This window comes from Rissa tridactyla, chromosome 3 (genome assembly GCF_028500815.1).
Source record: "Rissa tridactyla isolate bRisTri1 chromosome 3, bRisTri1.patW.cur.20221130, whole genome shotgun sequence".
NCBI lineage: Eukaryota > Metazoa > Chordata > Aves > Charadriiformes > Laridae > Rissa > Rissa tridactyla.
The window spans coordinates 108350529-108366692 of record NC_071468.1 but is presented as its reverse complement, the minus strand read 5'-3'; the positions used below and the strand labels follow the sequence as shown (position 1 = coordinate 108366692).

Genomic DNA, 16164 nt, shown 5'->3' with positions numbered 1-16164 from the left:
GTTGTTAAATATCTGTCTGGTTTTCTCAGTAGGAGGTCAATGCTTACGTTTTTAATTTTACTTTATTTACTTTTGATTCTATTTATTACGTACGTGAAATATGTAAATCCCTGAATCACATTGCAAAGTCACCAGAAGACAAAAAGCAATTAGAATATATTTCTGTATTTCGGAGGCAATCTATTTCTCTACATGACGCTGGGAAATCCATCCCACGCATTAGCCTCCCAGCCGAGCACGTTACAAGTACCTCTCGCGAGGCAAGGAGAATTTCCAGTCCCTGCTAATTTTTGTGAGCTGGGAATTGGTACCTGGTCCTTAGCAGATAAGCTGTGGTTTCCCTTGGAGAAAATATTTCTTATTTCATTGATATTCTGCCAGTCCTTACCAGATATTCTCTCTGTTTCAAGGCTTGTTAAAACTGTAACATACAAGGCGTCATGAATAGCTGCCTGCTTTAAACTACAGTTCATATAAACTAAATTGAACTTTTATGATAATATATAATATATTTATATGTGGCACCTCAAGTAGCTGCTTTATGTTTCCCACAAAGGACAAGAATTCTGAATTCTGGGAATCTTTTCTCAAAAATCCTTTTTGATATATATCAGCTCCAACATCCCAGTTCTCTTACATGCAAAAATGACATTAATATGAATTAGAGTGACTTGTACGGAGAAGACACTCTCAGAAACAAGATGCATTAAAAGGGTCTTAAAGGAGAATTTAAGACAGAGGAAAAAAAATCATGGAATTATTCAGTGAACATGGATTCAGTGGGTATCCTAATATAAGGTATACAGTAAGTAGTTTCTGATTTTTAATACAAATGATTTTTAAAAACAAATGATTGTTGGACCAACTGGTGAATATCTCTTTTAAATCTTCTGTACCTGAAAATGTTTGAGGTAAAATTGATTAGTGTTGTACTTCTTAAATGTTCATAACATTAGATATATTTACACACTTCTAACCTTGCAAAATAAAAATATATGTGACAGAAAGATGCACGTCTCATCACTGAGGAAAATAGCTAGCTAAGCTTCAGATAAATGTATAAGTTTCTGTCTGGGAAGCCTGAATCCATTAGTGAACTCAACTAATAGGTCAAGAAAAGTAATAGCCAAATAAATATTTTATTAGCATTTTGTGAAACTTGCTAATGGTTAAGCCCACTAATCCTCCACTAGTGGGAATCTTCATTCGATATCAGATCATTATTTGATAGATATTGTCTCCAATTTCATACAAAGTGACTTTCTGGGCGTGACTGGAGAAAGGTATTTTCACGTTAATTGAATTCTTTAGGATATAAAAGAAGAAATCTGCTGCTGTTCTAACTTTTGTGCTGGTTAACTGATCACAGGGAATCAAGCAGCTTTATCAAGCTGCATCCAAAAAAATGTCATACTTATTTTTCATTGGTTTTCATAACTAAGTTTTCTCTTGAAATGGTGAATAAGGAAAATGCTGGTGTCAGGTGGGAGGAATATCCCTCAGGCTCAAGGTCTCATTCTCCAAAATTGCAGTGTGGAGACACAGCCCCCCAAGCACCTCCACAGGTTTAGGAGAGGAGTTGTCCACAAATGCCAGCATGGATGTGGGATCGCATATCGCTGTCCTGGTCCCTTGTAAAACCAAGTTTTAACTTCCAGAGGCAACGCGCCCTCCCTTTGGGGCCAGCTGTCTCACCACAAGAGGCTGGTGGAGACTGGGGTTGCTCTGCGTCCCATATGAAGCCAGGGAGGACATCAGGCAGGCACAGCACATCTTGCTGGCTGCTGCCCTGGGCACATTCATTTCTTGGAAATGCTAATTAACGAGGACTGATCCCAACAGACCTAGCAGCAGAGGCAGCTCCCCAGTGCTCAGGGCACTTTGGAAATTATCCTGTTGAGGCAACCCTCTCATACAGGTGCTAAAAACCAGAGTGTAGAGCTCAGTGGGCAGCTCTTTGGAGGCAAGCTCTCTGTCTTGTCTTTCTCTTTTAACTTTCTTGGGCTTTTTTCCCCCAAGTAAAACCTTCTCTACTCTATTTTTCCTGCTATCCCTGTAGAGTCTGTGTCTAAATTCAAACTTATATGGCATTTATTTTGTGATTAACACCGTTACACCAGCTGAACATGCATGGAGCAAGATACCACTGAACATCAGAAAAGGCACTGAGATGTGGTGCACTGCAGGCAGATGTACCATTTTGTTTCAATACTAGTGTAACCCAAATGAGTCTGAAACTTGTATTTGCCTTTATGCTTTCCTAGCTTTAGTTTCATCTCTTATCTTTAGCATTTAAAAGAAAAAAAAAAAATCATCCATTTTTGAAGCAGGGACTTTTGTGATTCAGTGATCGCTGAGGTTTGGCCATAACACTGTTGTGCGGATCAAGGGAGCATTCCCTTCTCAGGACACTAAATCAATTTTACTAAATTATGTTAACGTTTAAGCAGGAAAAATACTTAATGACTCCCTCTTATCTTGTCCAGATGGATTGATTTCTTTTCCTAAGAGTGAAGCTTGTGAAAATATTGTCTAAACTAACTGTGAGAGTGCTAGAAGAACATACACTGTATGATTCTTATGTATAATTTAAATAGCAATTTCAAGGCTCCAGTTCTACAGCTGTTCCACATATAAAATTCTCACTCAGCTCTGCAGTTGGAGGAGATTCAATAGAAGTGATTCTACAATTGATTTCAGTAGGTGTTTTGACTACAAGGGGAGAACAAAATTGGCCAACAGTATTTGTAAAGTGCTTTTGGATTCTTGGGAGTGAAAGCATGCGGTGTAAATAGTTACCATTTTCATTAGCTGGAGCACTCTCCCCATCCCAAATTCTACAAGAAATTTCCCAGTATAAAGAATGTGTAGCCACAGAGTTGTTCTGTGGTGCTCCTGTTAAAGATGAGCCCCCGTGTAAAGAGGATTGCAGCAGTTGTAGAACTGATGCTGCGTGTAAGGAGAGGCAGTATGGATCAGTAATACAGGGGAAAGGGGTTTAGGGCAAATTCCTTTTTGCTTTGCCTTTGGCCTCATGACTTTTGCATTCCAGTTGTCGACACTGGTGATAGCTTCTCTCCAAGACTATTCCATAGGCTGAGCCTAAGGTATTCTCCAAAATTATAGGGGCTTTATGGTCAAAGTCCTGCAAAAGTAAGGTTTATAACCTGTAGCTACATCTATGCTCGTAAATTAAACCAGGGTCTGTTCCCCGGATCTGAGGCCAGCTGGCATGATCTGGCCACATCTATGCTATTAAACTCTCTTACTTTCCAAAACAGAGTGGCTGAATCCAAACTGCCTATTGGGAATGATCTTTGGCCCATGCTAATTTCCAAATTGTTCCAGTGATTTTTTGGAAGAGTGCTAGCATTCACCAGCCAAAACCACGTCAGGGACTTTTTTTTTCCCTAACAATTTAACAATACAGACAGCTGAGTTCCAGTGCCTGGACTATGTGCTGACTCTCTTTTAATTTCTTAATCTAGATGTGCTTTCTGTCTCTTCCCCGTGCCTTCTATTTCCTGAGCAAAGGCTTTACCTACAGGATACCGTATCAGTGGAAAGAGTTTGTTCACTGTCATCAGAATAAAACTATGAACTCGCTTGAGGTCTCGAGTGGGCAGAATGTCTACCGTGAAATCCCGAGTCAGGTGTCAGAGACACCAAACACATCCCATTATTGCAGTCGAGCTGCAGACAGCTCCTCACCCAGCACGAAGGCTGAGTTCTGAAATCTGCCATGAATGGCCAGCTGGAGCCAGGTGCCTAACTTCTAGGTACTGCATCACCTGATATACTTGTTCTCATGTCAGAATATTCATTAAAAAGGATTTGAATATTCGTTAAAAAGGATTTGAATAAAGTTGAAAATGCATTTTTTCCTACATTGTTCCTTAACTTTGCATGACCGATACAACAGCTTTAGGAATGTTTGTCGAATTATATCTGCGAGTGAAAGACTGTGATATATATCAATATTAACATCTGTCCTTTTATATATAAAATACGCGCTCAGGAAAAGGCTGGAGGGAGAACGTGTGTGCAGGAGATTGCCATAAGGAAAGCAAAGATGAGTATTTTCGAAAATCTATTGCCACAGTCTTCTCAAATGTTTTTGGTATTATAGTAAATACTTTCCAATTGTATGTTACACTGTATATATCTTTGCTTGTCTTCCAAATGCATAATACATTTGTGGAAAAATGCAGTATTTTCTGTCTGACTGACTAATATAGAGAAAATGACTACTCACAAAAGCTCTTCTTTGGGGCTGGAGAAGACCGGTCATCACGGCTACATCAAGATTCACATTTCAAAGAGACGGTTATCAGGAGGGGGTGAGTGTTGTATTTTTGCTGTTGCTATTTCCCCTTTTACAGAGACTAATACCCCACTATTCTGTTTATGGAGGAATTCACATCAGCTTCAGGCAAAATCAGGGTGGATCGTTTTAACAGTTTAAGTAGGCAGTTTTCATAAATGTAGTTGACTTCAGATGAATCTTTCCGCCTGCAGAACTACCGGCTTGGAAAACCCACAGCCGATGAATGACCACACACAGTTGAGGAAAACAAAGCTGATTTTAGGCTATGGCTGTCCATAGCCTAAAAATGAGATAGAAGTAAAAATTTCCAAGGACATAAAGGGGTGGCAGGTGGGCAGGTCTCAGGGATTTGTCTACCCTTTTTCTACCCTTGAGAAGAGAACGAAAGGCAACGCACAGCAACGCTACTGTCAGGGGGGCAGTTTGGTTCTGATCTCTAAAGAGTACGAGCGCTAAAACTCAATGAACAAGGTGAATGAAATTAGGTGAATGAAAGGCAGGCTTTACAGAGATTTAGGGAATATTATTACAATAAGATTATGTAGACAAATGAAGTCTCATCAAGTAAAGGCTAGGTGCAAGCGCAAGCTACTTTACAAACAATTAGGCACAAAATAGAAGTTCTTAGTTATAGTACTGACTTAAAGAAAGCAATCTGTACACACATAACTTTATTGCAGAGTTTTAACTCGATGCATATTTGGTGTCTTAGAGAAAAAAAAAAACAACTACTTATGCATATGAAATGCCAAAATACCACATTAAAATGAAACTTAATGGAACAATTATAACTGAGATCTTGATTTTCTTTTTTGCTATGCATTTCTTGGACTGCCTGTTGTGCTTGCGTGCAGATGAATCCTGCCTCGTTCCCTATGCACCCTTCAGTATTTGTTAACATTATAATTTGAGAAAGTAAGACTTGTATTTTAAAGTATATACATGAGTCAATTTTGGTTGAAGATAATAATCATCTTTTAAGTGAATTTGCGGAGTTGTAGAAGAAGCGATCTATCACAGACACTTTAGCTTATGTAAATGTCAGAGTAATGCCAATAAATGTAAACGTCAGATTTCAAGGGAAAGGGCCAAGATCTTTTTACTCTGACTATGGTGGGAATTGTCATTTCTAGAACTGGAGATATTTGTGTGGGTTTGTTGTTTTTTTTTTTACTTTTCTACCAAAATTTTAATAGGCTATGAAAAGATTATCTTAAAACTTATGAAACTCCAGGGATAACACTTTAAATACAACAGATGAAAATCTTCTGAAGTTCTCAGGACCTTAAAGTATAGATTTTAATGGACACTACATTCCAGTCATTTAGAGTAGTCCAGCCAGCAAGCTTTTTAATGAAAACACAACTACATACATACGTGCTTGTGTTAATTCTGTAATGATGCAAATGTGTTTGGGTATCTGCGTGGGTCTAGGTTACCTACACTCCATGTTTTCATGCATTTCTTCTAGGGTTAGACCTAACATTCAAACTTGAGAACATATTAATCAGAACTGAAATGCCAAGTAAATGTTTTTCTTTTTTCCCCCAAACATGTCTTTCTGGCCTTTCTTTCATACAAAACTGAGCCAACACCCAGGCTGCATAATACCTCCGCAATGATAGCTTTAAGATGGGATAACTTGTGGTTTACCAATCCAAAAACACTTTCAAACACTGGATAGGAAAGATTCCCAATGTGTCCTGAAGAAATTCCCTCGGGCAATAATAAGTCCTGATACAGCAGAACTGAAACTCTACTTTTTAACGCGGTAGTGTCCCTTCTCACTCAGGAGGAACCAAACAGAAGACTTCAACTAGAGACATTTGAGATAGTACGGGGATGAGCTTAGCCTGTTCTAGAAGATTTCTAGTTTGTCTTTGGTTATATACAATGGGACCTGAATAAGCAAACTCTACGGGAATTAAAAACAAAACAAAACACCACAGAATACTCTTAGTGCATTTTTTCAAAGCCTTCTAAAATACCTTAAAAATGCTTTTTGAAACATTTTTGATACGTACAGAAAGGATAGTGGTATGATGACTGTATATAAAGATTTTATTTCACTGATTTACAATGACCAGCTTAAACTTCCTATTTTTACTATGACATGTCACATTCAAACCCTTACTTCACATCAGTTACACATCTCCATTCACACAAAAAAATACTACTACAACAGACTTTTGAAATGATAAAGATTGCTTTCAGTGTTCTCAATAGGTTTGATAAGTTAAACAGGAATCAGTACTTGTCATCCAAGAAGTGTTTTTTTAGAGAGAGGAGCTATTCAGCTAACTCTGTTGGGACAAGGAAAGAACAGGAACAATGGGAAGAGCTGTGCTCAGGAGTCACACAAAATTATCTGGAACCTTTTATTCAGTGAATTGGCACTTCCCAGGTTTAAAGGCTTGTATCAGCTACAGCTGAAGTTGATTAGATTTTTTCTATTATTTCCTGGATATTAGGAGTAATCAACAACCCCCCAGTGGGGGGGAAGATATTATCAGTTGATATATTATACGTATCAGTTGATATGTAAACTTGGAAAAGTACAGACATTAAATATGAGCAAGAGAAAGATGTGCCTTGTATACTTTTTTCGGAATATGGGAATATACCTACAGGCGGGAGCTCTAGAAGGTTAATTTCAGCAATAGATGGCTTGTGTTAATTGCAAATTTCAAATTTGTAACAATATAATTCCATCATTTCTATAAAACAATATTTAATATACAACAAACTTTCACCACATAAACACATTAAAAACACCTTTTTATAGTTCCAAGAATTGATTACAGGGTTCTCATAAAAACATTTTCATAACTAGAATCTTAATACAGAATGATTTTTTTTTTCCTATGCCAAAATACATTTAGATGGTAAATTGTTTGTAGAAAAAGATACAGAGAGAAATGGGGTTTGCTGGCGTATAATCCATCTGATTTCATTCTTTCATGGTCAACTTTAAAGCAATATCTAAAATGTTTATCATAAAATACTTTACTGTTTTATCCAGAGTCTTAACCACAAAAAAAGAAAAGGAAGTTAATTGGCTTATTCTCTGTTTCAGTGTCCCTCAGGCGTGCCCAGAGCAGCACTGCAGAGAGGGTCTGCACCATCTGTACATGCTGCCTTGACCATAACTATATGTCAAAGGTTTTTTTGAAAGACATAACATTCCCATTGACTTTAAGCCTTGGGTGCCCACAGAATGAAAAGTGGATTCGCTGTAATAGCGGAACTGCATTTACCAAATGCAACGCTGGGGGGGAAAAAAATCCACATAAAAACACGTAGGAAGATTGATCACACAATTTTATTAGAGTCTTTTGAACAATTGCATTATGTTGTTCCTTTATTTAAAAACTCTTGCAAAAAAAGACATTGGAGTGGACTGGTTTCAACCCTGAGCATTAACACTGCATATCAAGTACTGTAGTAAAGAAGCTGGTTAAATTTGTAGCACTAGCACAAGTCACTGATATTAATCCTCTAGGTGATCAGGTTTTTACAAAAAAAATACATAGTTTTCAATAAATAATGCTTAATTTTACAACTTTGATACAGCAATGTCATACACTGTTTTGACACATACTAAACTCTGCATGCTATATAGTCTACTAGAAGACAAAACTTTGCCATGCATTTTCTTTTTCTAGTGCTAGAAAACACTTTGTCCTCCAGTGCATTGCCTCAAGCAGCCTTACCATCTTCCTTCTCTCACAGCAACAGGCCGTGCACTGGCATGCAAAAACCTCAAGAAAAGGTTTCCCCCCCACCATCACTCAGACTTCTAAACAAAAGTACTTTTCAGCTTTTCCCCCCAAGACCTGGAGTGGCTATGAAAACTAATTTCATGTGGCCTTGAAAAGTCTTTGAAATTACATATTTTAAAAGTGTCATGCTTGAAAAACTGCTCTAAAACATTCAATTTCCCCCACCTGTGGCCATCATGCAACATCATTGAAATGTTGTAACCATCAAAAGTCCCACACTGGAAAACAGGCCTCCATTTTAAAACAGCCCACCAAAAAAATGAAAGGAAAGAAGAAAAAAAGTATCACAGCATTTAGGTAAAGACTCCAAAACGCCAACATATGTACAAGAGCAAAACCAGATACAAATTGTAAATGAACTAACAATGGCATATAACTCTTCTCCCTGGCTTCAGCCAGGAGTTGAGGCAAGTTGGTTTTGGAGATAAGCAGGACGATGGAAACAAAAACAAATTGTGACAATGGGAGTTCCTGGATTAATCATTATTATTTGATCAAATTTCTTCAAGCAGTAAATCGGTGTCTTGATTTTCTTGGAAGTGGGAATTACCAAAATCTAAAGCCCTAATTAGTAACCAATAATTCTAAATCAAACCTGCTTCTGAGTATTCGCAAGTCTTAGAAGTTTGGCGCCCTTGCGCTTTTTCATCCTGCAAGATTGCACTTCACAGAAAATCCAGATGTTGTAGCTAACCACAAAAGAAGAAATTTGATTAATTAATAAGGATTGAAACCTCCATTCTCACACTTCCAGGTTGTTGTTCATCATTGAAAACCATTCACCCCTTCTTATCCATATTGCTTTAGGGGTTTCCTTGTATCTACAGAAGTCATTCCTTTGAAATTGCTGTCAATCACAATTTTCTAAGAGTTTTTAAAATATTCCTATCTTTGCACTGGCATAAGTATTGGGTTTTCTAAGAGAATCTCAACCCAAAGAAGGTATTACTTTTATACATGAAATATTATGAACTTTTGTTTCCCTTTTTGTAAGTCATTCTACACTTTCTGCACATTTGTGCTTTATATTGAATATAAAAATAGGTCTTTAAAACTCTATTTACTTTAAACTCACTAAAAAACTACTTGCTTGTGAAATTCTCTTACAAATTCACTGCATCCATGTAGAGAAGATAAAACTAATTAGGCAGTTAATTGGTATAGGTAGTGTGCAAAAAAATTAAGAAAAACAAAAAAAAAACAATCACAGCCTTCAATGTGGGTGAGGGGAAAGGAAATAAATCAAAAGGAATACAACTGTATAGTAGGGGAAATGTAAGGCAACTCATTGTATTAAGTTTTTGTTGTTTGTTTTTTTTCCTGGCCATGCTTACAAACGAAGGTTAGGAGGAACTAAGACACCTATCCTGCCAGCAGCCCTTGAGGCAAAAACTCCCATTAAGCTCAATGAGAATTTTTTTTTTTTTTTTAACCAGTGCAGGTTTAAGGCCTTACTAGGCAACAATCGTGAAGATGTAAAAAAAGGAACTTCATGAACTGTGTTGACTATTAAACACCTAAAAATTCTATGGCCCTGACTTTGACCCCACACCAGTTTTTCCCTCGGTGTAACAACAGAGTTGCACTTTCTCAAACAGGCATGAGTGAAGGATCAGACTGCACGCGTGCAGATCACATTCAAGAGACTTGAAGAAGTTTCATCTGAACGACAGTGAATGCCTAAAGAGCGTGTAGCACTTAAAGGAGGCTTGGAATGAGTCTTTCTACCACATTAGTAAAAGACCGCACTTAAAGGAAGATAATATTTCTTAGTTGTGTTCTTTTTAAAAGGAAGAGCGGAGAAAACATAATAAGGACAACAAAAGGGGGGAAATGGTAAGTTTACAAAAATGCTAAGTTTACGAAACTGTTCACTTTAAAATGAAAAAGAATCAGCATGTTTAATTAGGTTTTACATTGAGTTGACATCCTCAGCGTTACCAAGTAAATTGTCTTTCCACATAAAAAAGCTCATTTTTCTCTCTTTTATCACTGAATCCTATTACACTTAAGAGTAGTATTGTACAGAGACAAATGCAAAGAATGTGGAAAAAAAGGCCACAGGAGATACTAAGCCTGCAACAGGACTGCTCTAGCATGTCAACAAGGATTCCTATGTACACTGAAAATATAAAAGGAAAGAGAAACAGGAGGTATGAATATTATCAGATATGACAAAAGCAAAAAATAAGAGAGTAGCTCAGCAGATGCTATTTTTTGTGATTAGAAGATTGTTTTCTACTCTCACTGAGATCAGCAGGAGCTTAGGCATTCAACAGCATCAAACTTCAGCCCCAGCATTGTAGTGGCTTCAACAGAACACTACCTAATTTTTTCCTTGAGCAATATGCAACAATAAACTCTGAAATAAAAGAAACTCAACTGTCTGGACAAAAATTGTCTCCCTGCACCATATACCTTCACTCAAAATATTCCTCTGATATAGTATGGTATAATTCCCATCTAGAAGAAAGAAAAGATATACTTCTGAGTGAGTATTATATTCTTTGACTAAAGTAGACCTGTTGCTCTTTTAAAATATGCCTGACTGCTCTATACTTGGATCCTTTAAATCAGTTATCCTTGACTAATATTTTAAATGGTAATTTAAAAAACATCTTCCAAAAATATATGCAAGTCAAAACTTCTGTAGGCTGAGACACAGACCTTATTACAATGCAAACTAAATGCAGCCCGTATTTGACCATAATCGTTCATAACTCATTGAACATCTGTAAAGCACAAATGTTTAATGACACTGCCTATTATCACTTTAATAAACAAGGATGCATATCAGAAGAAAGGGACTGGAAGAACAAGTCCCCACACTCTCATGATAGCTTGAAGAATTGCTAAGAGAATTTTGGCTCAGTTTTAAGACTTAGAACCTGATCAACTTACTCCATCACCCTAGCCCAAGAACGGATTTTCGATAGCAGGATAGTGAATGGCTAGGCTAGAGCACTTCAGTGTATCTATTTTCTTTCACTCTTTTGCCTTAGAAGAGATAAATGTCATTTGTTTTCAATCTGATTTCTAAGTTATTACATGGAGAACACACTAATCATTTGAGACCAAAAACTGAAAATTCAAGAAACTCTGTTTTATTGAGGACTATCCATTGCCAAGGATATCTTATATATCGTAATTAAGTTTGTTTTAAAACACAGTTTCTCATAAAGAATTATCACAATGCAAGACATAAATTTGAGTTCCCAGATATGCTATATCTGTTTTCTGATAGCAAAGATTTAGGCCAAACAACTTTTATTTAGAATCATGAGTGTTTTATTATTATTATTATTATTAGAAAGAGATCAGATTATATTAATCATTTTACTACCAGTTTAACTAACCTAAAGTAAGATATCTCACCACTTAAATGCCTAAGAGTTGTCTTTGATTAAACATAACATGCATGCAGGTTTTAATGTTATGTTTTATTATGCCTTACAAATGTGTATGCAGGATTTTCATTTCAGCAAGTCTGAAAGCCTGTAGCAGTGGTTGCCACCAAAATACCAGCACAGTGAATTGTCCCTGTAAACAGCTGGATCATTAATTAGTGGAGGAAAAAAAAAAAAAGAATTTACCAATGCCTATCAGATAAAAAGTAAACTTCTTGAGAAACAAACTTCCACCTTGTGAGTTTGTTTATATTGCCATCAGCAGTTAGTTCAGAACGCGCAACTGAGATCTGATGGCTCCTAAGGTCAAAAATATATTAAAAAAAAAAAAATGCACACTGACAAAGTCTGCTCACCTATAGCAGAAGCTCGTACCTCCCCCCCCCTTTCTTTCCTTCCCCCGCCCCCGCCCGGGGCCGCCCCGCCGGGCCGAGCGCTGCCTGGGGCGGAGGAGATGCAGCACCGCTACTCCCAGCATCTCCGCCTCCCTCGGGCTATTCATCAAAAAAAGGGGAGAGGGGAGGAAAAAAAGAGCAGCGGGGGGAGGACGGGGGGGAAGAGAGCGAGCCGCGTCCCCCGCAGCGGCGGCGGGAGCGGGCACCCGGCCCCGCCGCGCCCCCCGCCCGCAGCCCACCTCCCCGGGCAGCGCATGCGGGGGGCCGGGGCTCGATCACCGGCTAGCTGGGGAGGGGGAGAAAGGCGGGAGAGCCGAAAATACCCGGGGGGAGCCAACCTGCCGCCGCCCGGCCCGCCCCATCCCGCAACGAGCTGCGGCCCCGCCTGACGGTGACCCCCCGCCGCCGGCGGGGACCCGCCGAGCAAAATCGGGGGGGGGGGGGGGAAGCGGAAAGGCAGGAGAGGGGGGGTAGGAAAAAAAAAAAAGAGGAAAAAAGAAAAGAAGCAGTCCTTCCCTAGCTCTGGTCATGCACAACAGCCTACAGCTACCGCTCCTCCGCGGGCGAGAGGTGACAACATGGCATCTCCAGCGTTACTTCTACAGACACTAATAGCGATACGAGTTTCTATCAGTTCCAGCTGATTTATTAAAATTGTCAAGATACAGACTTTCAGCATTAAAAAAAAAAAAAAAAAACAGGCTATGATGTTGACAGTGCACAAGTCTGCTTTTGCCATCATTTGCTACAAAATATGTAGATGGTCTGTACTTTAGATTATATTGCACAACATGAGAAACTTTTTTAACTATGTGCCTTTTTTTCTTTTTTTTTTTTTTTTGCTAAAATCGAGAATCCAGTTTCATACCTTCCATCTGGGGCCCCATCCACATATCACAGCGTATGAGATACATAAAGTCCTACTATAGTACAGTACATATACAATCTTTTAAACTAAGATAACAGCTCTGAGGTCTATATCACCATTTTCAATAAATCTTTACCTACAAATATTGAACAAATCTGAACTATAGCTGTACAAAAAAAGTGTTTGTTTCTTTTTTTTTTTTTAAAACCACAAGGCCTTTAGATGCAAGGATTATTTTTTTAAAATTTTAATCCTTTTAAAACCAGGACGTAACGTACCAACAAACTTGCATGCTAAAAACAGAGAAAAAAAAAGAAAATAAAAGGGAAGAAGTGCCTGAAAAGTCTTACTGAAAAAACACAGCAAGAATGTTCCCTTTTCACTGTACAAAAATACGCCTGAAAATATATTAATTTTTAAAAAAGACTGAGGTCTGTTATGTATCAAAAATGTTTCAATACCTTTTTGTACTGAGGTCTAGGCTGTCTGGTATTCAATCAAGGAGGTATAAGGGAACAAGTTACAAAAAAAAAAGTTGGCAAGTAGAAATCACATTTGTAAAACCATAAACAATTTGATCTGAAAAGTAAACTCTGATTTTAAGTCAGTTCAGTTATTTGTAAGCGTTTGTACAGTCTGCATTTTTTCAAGCTCCCTGCAGCTTTGTTAAGAATCGGATGCATAGAAGACATCAGTTTTCTCCCTCCAAAAAAAGTTGCAATGGTCCCTTTCAGAAAAAAAAAATAAATCAAAAAATCAGAACAGTTCTTTAAGATCTCTCACGGGAAAAAAAAAAATTAAAAAAATCCACAAACCCCCTTGAGTAACAGTTGTGCTGCCAAAAGACTTCTTTGCAGACCATCTTCCAGACTTCAATCAGAGACCGACAAGCTTCAAACAGCGCCTTCTGTATCATTATTTTTTTTCCCCCAGTCCCATTTGCCTTTGCTGTTGTTGTTGTGATCACCAAATGCAATAAAAATTAAAAAAAAAAACCACAAAAATAACAATAATAATAAAAAAAAATAAAAATCACAACTCCCGGGCTCGGAACTAACTTCGAGATTTTTTTTTTTTAAAAGAAAACAAGACTTTTTTTTTTTCTTTAAGCATCATCAGCATCATCATCACCGTCGCCGGCGTCGCGTCGCTCCCGCTCCGCCGCTGCCTCGCCGCCGCTCCGCCGCCGCCCCCGGCTCAGTACGTGAACACCAGGTCGGAGAAATTCGCCTCCAGCCAGTCGCCCGCGATCATCTCGCTCAGCTCCGGGGTGCAGTAGTCGGGGAACTCGAAGTGGGAGCCCAGGCTGCCCTCGCTGAAGGAGTCCAGGTCCTTGTCCACCAGCGAGAGGGAGAGGTTGCCGGCGGCGGCGCCCGCCCCCAGCTCGGCGGCGGCGTGGCCGTGCTGGGAGAAGTTGAGGCTGAGGTCGAAGAGCAGGTCGTCCGCCTCCTCGCTGCCGGCCGACGAGGTGGAGATGGAGCGGGAAGAGGCCGGGGAGAGGCCGGCGGGCTGCTGCGGCGGCGGCGGGCCCTGCTTGGTGATGTTCTTGAAGCTGTAGTAGAGTCTGCTGCCGCCGCCCGCCGCCGCCGAGCCGCCCCGCACCTCCTCGTAGAGGCTCGCCCCCTCGGTGGACTCCGCCGAGGAGCTCAAGGTGGGACTCGCCGGCACTTTGGCCACGTTGTACCGCCGCAGCTGCTGCGGGCCCGGCTCCTCGTCCTCCTCCTCCTCCTCCGCCTCCTGCTTGATCCGCAGCTGCAGCTCGTCCTCGTCCTCCTCTTCGTCCTCCTCCTCGTCCATGAAGACGCACTTGACCGTCTTGCTGCTGACTTTCAGGGTGCCGAAGACGTACTCGTCCCCCGCGTAGTCCCCGTGGTGGGCGGCTTTGGCGCCCGGCTTGGGGGGCGAGGAGGCGGCGGCGGCTTTCAGCTTGCTACACTTCTTGCTGGAGCTCTTGGCGCTTTTGCTGCCGCCGCCGCTGCTGGTGGGTGCGTTTTTCTCCGGACTTTGGCTGGCGTTGGGCTTGGCCGACGGGTCCATTTTGGGCTTTTTCCTGGGCCGGTATTTGTAGTCGGGGTAATCGGCCATGTGCTTGAGCCGCAGCCTCTCCGCCTCCCGGATGAAGGGGATCTTCTCGCTGTCCTTCAGCATTTTCCACCGCTTGCCCAGGCGCTTGGAGATCTCCGCGTTGTGCATGTCCGGCGACTGCTCCATGATTTTTCTCCGCTCGATCTTGGACCACACCATGAAGGCGTTCATCGGCCGCTTGATGTGCCCCGACGCCGTTTTGCACCAGTCCGGGTCGCTCTCGTCCAAAGCCACCGGGCTGCAAGCCATGAACTCGCCCTCTTCGGTGTCCATCGCCTCCCGGGGCAGGTTGCTCTCCGCCTCCGTACTTTCCGCTTGCTGCACCATGGCGGTGGGGGGGCTCTCGCCCGAAGCGACGGCTCCTTCCCGCCGCCGCGCTCCCCTCCGAGCCCAACAAAGCCGCCGCTCCGCCGCCGCCGCCCCCTCCCCACCGCCGCACCTTGCCCCCGCTGCCAGCCGAGCTCTCCGCCGCGCTGCCGGGGGCGGGGGCGACCGGGGGGGGCGACCGCCCGCAGCCCCGGCGGCCGGACCGGGCTGGGAGCAGGGGGGAAGGGAGGGGGAGGGGGGGGGCGCGGCTGGGCTCGTGCGCTCGGTGCCGCGCGCGCTCTGCCCCGGCCTCGCGCCGCCGCGCAGCACCGCGCGCGCTGCCTCGCTCTCTTTCCCCCTTCTGCGAAACTCCCGGCTCCGCGCCCGACTCGTTATCAGCGTTTCATATGGGTGACATCACTCCCGCCGCCGGCCAATCAGCGGCCCCCGGACACGCCCACACGCCTTACCGGCGGCCCCGCCCCCCCCCGCCGCCGCCGCGCGCTGACACACCCCCCGCGCGGGGGGCGGTGGGGAGCGGGGGGATGGGGCCGCTGCCGCCGCTCGACGGCTCGTCCCCCCTCACGGGAGGCGGCGGCGGCGCCGCGGCGGGGGGCTTCGCCCGCGGGTCTCGGCCGCCGCCGGGCGCGGAGCGGAGCGGAGCGGAGCGAAGCGGGGCGAGGCGGGGAGGGCGGCGGCGGCTCCCCGGTGTCCCGCTCCCCTCAGGAGGCCGGGCGGGGAGGGGCGGCGGCCGGCAGGGGGCGCTGGCGCTCCGCGGCCGCCTCAGCGCTTCAACGGTGCCGTCCCCGCCGCCTTCCCGCCGCACCGGGATCCGTCGCCTTCCCCTGCTCCTGGCCGGCGGGTGCGTGGGGCGGCCCTCCTCGGGGGGGAGTCCCTTCCGCCGCCGTCGGTGGAGCGGGGCCGCCCACGGCCCTCTCCTCCGCCCCGCAGCGGGGCCGGGGGCCGTGAACCCCCACCCCCGCCGGAGGAGCGC

The 16164-nt window shown here is 42.8% G+C and overlaps 1 protein-coding gene across 1 annotated transcript; it reads right to left on the bottom strand.

Moving 5' to 3' along the window:
* Positions 1-12535: 12535 nt before the first annotated feature.
* On the bottom strand, positions 12536-15348 carry SOX11 (SRY-box transcription factor 11). The gene has a single exon (XM_054197373.1). The coding sequence runs from the start codon at positions 15189-15191 to the stop codon at positions 13977-13979; it is 1215 nt and encodes a 404-aa protein (XP_054053348.1). The 5' UTR covers positions 15192-15348; the 3' UTR covers positions 12536-13976.
* Between the last annotated feature and the right edge of the window lie 816 nt (positions 15349-16164).